The sequence below is a fragment of the Primulina eburnea genome, chromosome 6 (genome assembly GCF_022965805.1).
Source record: "Primulina eburnea isolate SZY01 chromosome 6, ASM2296580v1, whole genome shotgun sequence".
NCBI classification, from domain to species: Eukaryota; Viridiplantae; Streptophyta; class Magnoliopsida; order Lamiales; family Gesneriaceae; genus Primulina; species Primulina eburnea.
In genome coordinates, this window is record NC_133106.1 from 3,258,330 (window position 1) to 3,264,514 (window position 6,185).

The 6,185-nt window shown below is 32.4% G+C and overlaps 1 protein-coding gene across 2 annotated transcripts; it reads left to right on the forward strand.

Annotated features, from left to right (window-relative positions):
• Positions 1–422: 422 nt before the first annotated feature.
• On the forward strand, positions 423–4,409 carry LOC140833774 (mitochondrial ATP-independent inner membrane protease subunit 2-like). 2 transcript variants are annotated; one of them, XM_073198167.1, is made up of 5 exons: positions 423–556; positions 1,837–2,009; positions 3,042–3,225; positions 3,995–4,101; positions 4,200–4,409. In XM_073198167.1, the coding sequence occupies exons 1-5, from the start codon at positions 485–487 to the stop codon at positions 4,279–4,281; spliced, it is 618 nt and encodes a 205-aa protein (XP_073054268.1). In that variant the 5' UTR covers positions 423–484; the 3' UTR covers positions 4,282–4,409. The 2 variants fall into 2 exon arrangements, with proteins under 2 accessions (XP_073054268.1, XP_073054269.1); XM_073198168.1 differs by having other exon boundaries at positions 4,209–4,409.
• The last annotated feature ends 1,776 nt before the right edge of the window (positions 4,410–6,185 follow it).

The window sequence follows — 6,185 nt, forward strand, 5'->3', positions numbered from 1 at the left end:
ACTTACTATGGTTTTATCCCAATGGGTTTTTCATAGTAAGGTTTTTAACGAGGCAATATAAAAACACGTAATGAAAATCATTATGATTGTCATCACAAGGAGGAGTGTTGAAAAATAATATTTAAAATGTGTGTATTGAATATTTGAATGTTGAAAATAAGAGTTGTAAATATTGAAAATTAGTATGTGATGATGTAGGTAATGATGTATTTTATTTTTGGATTATTTGTAAAGAAATTCTATAAATAACAATATTATAAAGTGTGTAGTTCGATAAATTTTGAGAGTTTGAAATTTTTATTTTTTACCGTAAATTTTTACTTTTCACAGCGTTGAGCCGCTGATAAATAATTATTGTACAGTAAGACATCATAATAATAATAATAATAATAATAATAATAATAAATAACAAAATATGTAAGAGAGGAAAATATATCATCGATGGTTTGAGAGAAAAGTGGAATGCTAAATCCACGACTCTGCAATGGTTTCGCCTTCAACCTGGTTGCGCTACATTGCTAGCAAAGTCGAATACTCCGTCTCTCTGAGCTATAAGGTCATTCCCATCTTTCAATTCTTATGTGTATTGTTTCCTGATTCTTGGCTGGTGGAATCTTGTAAATTATTTTAGTTCATATTTTTTGTGCTAATGGATAAAAGGGTTTTAAGAAGATTGTGGGGTGTAGTTCTGATATTTGTGCAAGGGGAATGGTGGGTTTCTTGAAAATTGTGTAAAGATTGAATCTCTGTGTGATTGTATCCATTTGTATATTCTATTCAGAAGAAGGTGCCTTGTTCAACGTGAGAAATGGGCTATTGTTTATGTTTAGAAAAATTGGTGCAGATTTCTTAGATCTAGATTCTTGATTTTGTTTGGATTTTGAATAGCTATATATAGTTTTGGAAGTTAGAAATTGCTAAGCAAAAGGGAAAAGAAAATGTACTGTTCTTGATACTTGGAGGCAAAATCTCCATGAAAATGCTGCGGAAGAGCATCCGAGAAAATTCTTCTTTTACTTTCTTACCTTGGTTTTATGTTTTTCCCTCCATCCATAATCATCCCTTAGTTTTATTATAGATTTTTGTTTGATTAATTATAGCGTAGAGTATTGTTGTTTTTCCTAAGTTGAATATGTGAGTGGAAGATCTTAGATTGTGATAGTTTTCTCCTTCAGTTGTCATGCTTGTTTTTCACCTTCCTGATTAATACGGAGGGTGTGGACTTTCTTTAGAGTTCTTGACAAAGAAAAAGCAAAAAAGAAATGACTTTGAATGAAAGAGGATCTACTTGGATGCATTATTATTTTTCATCTTTTTCCATGACTTATAACACGTTTGGAAGCTAAGCAGGAATGTCTGATAATATGCATACCTGTATGTTCGTGAATACTTTATGGTAGAAAAATCTGTAATATTTCGCAATGATGTAACGCTTTCATATATTGTCAGCAGTTAATATTGCTGTGATAGGCCATATTTGGGGAATAGTTTTGTGTTTCTTTGTTTGCCTTAGGTTTGAACTTTCTCATTATTTGCCTCTCTCAGGTACATGGTAGAGAAGCTTGGATTTGGTTTATTTGAGCTTATTCTCAGAACTCTGTGTTCTTCCAAATGGGATGTGTTTCTCGTCATGTTAGCAGGAACTTGTATAAGTATTTTTCAGAGGCACAAGCGGGGATTATTTACCTCAATATCTATGATCACCTTTCTCTAAAATTGGTTATTTGCTATTTGGCTGTGCCTGTAAATATAAGTGTATTTTCATGGTCCTGAACGAGTACAGTTTTTTGGGGATTTTTTCAAAACTTGGCCTCTGAAAACTTTACGTGCTTGCAGACGTATAACCAAGGTAAAATTACAGATCGTGAAGTATTTGATACTGTGTGGAAAAATGTATTCCAAGGAAAGTTGACATTCTTGCACTGGAACAAGGGAGATGAAATGGCCCCAACAATAGGGTCTCAGGGTGGAACACTGCTTGTTAGGAAAATTCCAGCTGCAGATCCGATGTATGTTTTTTCATATCTTAAAACCAACGTTATCATCTTGATCAGCTTACATGACGGAAAGGGTTGATTGGAAGTTTTTATGTCTCTACACTTTTATTGATAAATTTAACCTCATTTCTTAACATGTCTTGATACTCTACAAGGTTTTCCATTTACCTAAAATGTTTTACAAGCATTGGAAATCAAAATTTTAGAGACTCTTCAGTGGCTAGCATCATTTCTCGTCATGGTTAAGATTTCTAATATGTCTGGTCTAAATTCTATTTCGACCTCCTATCATTGATATTCAAGTTTGTGAATGGGAAAATTGCAGTTAAGATGAGTAACCTTGGCTGTTGCTCATGATTGTGTTGATATTTTTCCTGTGTTTTGTTCGAGCTCGGCGCCTACCCTAATAATTTTTATTTCCAATTTGAGTAGATAGACAGGTTTGCCTCCATAACCCCATAATTGTATTCTTTGGTTTGAACTTAGTCCCATGTTCTTGCATAAAGTTTGTTGGATCTTCATGATGAATGTTATTTTTTCACAATCAAGCAACATGAAGAGTTTTTTTTTTCTGTGATTGCTGTGAATCTAATTTTTGGTGATGACATGAGGCATGCCACATGTTATTAATATATTATGCGTTTCTTTAATTCATGGTCTTATATTATCAGGTGAAGCCCCATTAAGTTCCATGTTCTTTAATGAAGTTTGTTGGATCTCAATGAATATTTTTTTTATTATGATCAAGTAATATGACATGAAGAATTTGTATCTGGAAATTGGGATTGAGTTGAATCTAATTTCTGGGGGTCTGATGAGGCATGTCAAAAAATATGCTACTACTGTTTCATAACTTCCAGTAAATATGGTCTGGAAAATAAATACCTCTTGACTGCTTAACGTGGTTATGATTAAATATTCTCTCAAGTCATAATCATGCATAGACGCGAGAATCAGCATCAACGACAAGATCTATCATCTAATATTACAGTCCAAATATAATAGATACAAAAGAGCGCCCTTATGAGTCTGTTCTTGTGACAGGCACGTTTATGTTGGAGATGTAGTAGTCTTGAAGGACCCTACAGACTCCGAAAAGTATCTCGTCAGGAGGTTAGCTGGTATTGAAGGCTATGAAATGGCTTCCACTGATGTGAAGGATGAGCCTTTTGTTCTCGAAAAGGGTCAGTGTTGGGTTTTGGCGGACAATGAAAACTTGAAGCCTAAGGTATTGGCTTCTCACTCAAATGATATTTCCTTCAAACAAGTATAAAGGGGTCTTAACATTCTCTTATGCATTGCACTTAAAAATGTCGGGAACGTAAACAGTTTGTATTTTGATGGTTGTGGAAGCAAAATGCAAGTCTCTCTGAAGGAGCATAGGAAGAATAAAGTATGTTCAAAGTGTTATGCACAGTATATTCGTCGGTGGCTTTAATATCACGAAACTGATTTGAAATATTTATGCCAACATCTTTGGAAGTGTAAATGAACAAAGGACACACTTCTATATTTAATTGCTACCATTCTACCGTTATTTAATGCATTTGCTACTGATAATAGAAAACACTTGTCTAAACTTAACGAGGGCGATAATTCCAAACTTTACCATGCCTAAATTCCTTATTCTGCATCCATGTCCATGCTGCACCATAGTTCAACTCAAAATTTCCTCTGCACCCTCGACACAAACGATATTCTTTCAACATCAGGAATTAAGTTTAATCATGGTTTTACTATAAAGTCGAGATTGTTAAACTAAATTAAACATAGTTGTGTAACAATGAGGCTGTAGATACTGAGCTGGATCTAGGATTTCAGTAGAGACGTGTGACTTTGTAAATCTGTTTTTTGTTTGGGAATAGGACAGCACATCGAACTCACATTTCTTGAAAAATATTTTATTAAAAATTGAACTTTCTTAATGTGAAGGGGATCTCTGATTCCCTCTGAGGCTATTCATCTTTATCTGATGGTCCGATTTTGTGGCCTGACAGGAAGCATCCGATAGTCGAACATTTGGTCCGGTGACGATGGCAGACATAGTTGGTAGGGTCATATATTGCTTAAGAAGCGCTGTTGATCATGGCCCTGTAAATAATAGGTAAACCATTTTCATCTGAATTAATATTTGTCAAAAATATTCTGACATTTCTTTCGGCATATTTGAAATGGTGATCGAAACGTAATGTTATTTTTCAGTCATTTCAGTACAAGGAAGGATTCGCCGGTCCTTGAAGTCGAACTTGACGTCGATGAAATGGCGAGAAATCATAAACCGTAGACCACAAATCATGAAGAAAATCTATGTTCTTCTCCATTTTTCTTCATGGACCCTTTGGAGTGTAAGTGTTGATCTAGATTAACAATATTTTTTAAATGATCTCAATTCAAGGACAATGGTTTACGCGATACTAATTTTGTTGGACCAGATTTTTTGAAGTAGAATTTAAAAGATAAATAAATAAAGGATAAGAACCAAGAAGAAGCATTTGTGTCAGATTTAGAGTTGAGCTTAATTTTTATTTATTTATTTTTTAAATGGAGTCGAGCTTAAAATTTAACGAGGAACGATGCAAGCCAATTCGCATGACTTCAGATTTCATAAAAAAAATGGTGACGTTTCAAGATATCAAAATTGGGACGAGATCTTAAGTTCCAGAGGTTCTTTTAACAAACACATAGTCACTGAAAAAAATATCTCACAAATATTTATCTGTGAGATGAGTCAATTCTACTGATATTCACAATAATAAGTAATACTCTTAACATAAAAATAATATTTTTTCATGACCCAAATAATAGATCTGTTTCACAAAATACGATATGTGAGATCGTCCCACATAAGTTTTTGTCCTCAATTTAAGGATAAAACAAATTCACGAATTTGAGAATGTTAAAAAAAAAATAATAGTTTTGTTCTAAACAAAACTTATTACTTTTACAGCTAAAACAAATTTACATTTATGATCATGAAATTGGTTCTCATAACATTTTTTGAAAAAAAAAACTGGCTTGGATTATCATTGAGATTGAATTTGAGTCCGATAATATTTGTTGCGAATGCATTCCAATGTGAGGTCTTGTTGATGGTAAATCTGGCTGCTCTGATAAAAACTTGTTGAGAATCAGATTGACTGTGATATCGATTGTTGATAAATTTCGCTTATGTTTAAAATGAGAAGACCACCTTGCAACCTCTGTGCAACCGTTTTTTTAGTGATGATGGAATTCATTGTAGTTATATGTCGAAGCACAATGGGTAAACCTGTCACTAAGACAGTTATCTGCAAATAACGTTAGCGAGGTAAACCGACAAGCCTTCCTTGCAAGCATTTATGCCTGTTATTGTTGTGTGTCCTTACTTGAAAATTCCATTGATTTCCCAGTGGTTTCCTATCAAGGCACAAAATTATTATTATTATCAATTTAATTAATTATATAAAACTGGAATATATAATCAAAATTCAAGAAAATTGTTCGATTACATTTCCACAAATTTAATTTTTTTTTTTTTTTGGAACATTCAAATTTAAATTTTTGCAATTTTATTTTCACCATCCTTGTAATTAAAAATAACTAGTTTGTTTTCCCTTAAAAACTAGTTTTTCAAATTTATAAAGTTAAATAAAGTTTGAATTCCATGAAATTTAATTACCAAATTATCAAAAACATCTGATATGACATGAACAACGATCGACGAATTTATCCGAGAAAAAGACTACGAATTCGATCTCTTGAAACCATGACGAGGAGATGAAAATATAAAGCATACATAGAGGAAACGTAATTTTTTTTTTTTAAAAAAAAAGGAGAAAAGAAAAACTAAAGCTTTCACAATTTAGTTTCGGTGCATCACAAACTATATTATATTGAGATAAATAAATGTATATTTTGATTTTTTTTAACAAAAAAATTATATTACGATAATAAATATTTAATATTTTTAGCATCAAAACGACATTGAGTTGGTAAATTATTTGCATATAAGTAAAGTTGGAAAAATATCATCACTTCGATTTCATGTTTTTTTCGATGTCCGACTAAAATATCAGTAAATCTAACTAGATTTTGTTACAATTACCACAATATAGCAATAACCTCATCTCAAAATTATGATAATAAAATTTTAAATTAAAATGAAATATAATAAATATAAGAGTAGGTCTCTTGTGAGACGGTCCGAAT

Coding starts and splice junctions, on each gene's coding strand:
- LOC140833774 (XM_073198167.1), top strand. CDS start 485: ATGGTTTCGCCTTCAACCTGGTTGCGCTACATTGCTAGCAAAGTCGAA. Junction 557..1,836: donor CCGTCTCTCTGAGCTATAAG/GTCATTCCCATC, acceptor ACGTGCTTGCAG/ACGTATAACCAAGGTAAAAT. Junction 3,226..3,994: donor ATGAAAACTTGAAGCCTAAG/GTATTGGCTTCT, acceptor GTGGCCTGACAG/GAAGCATCCGATAGTCGAAC.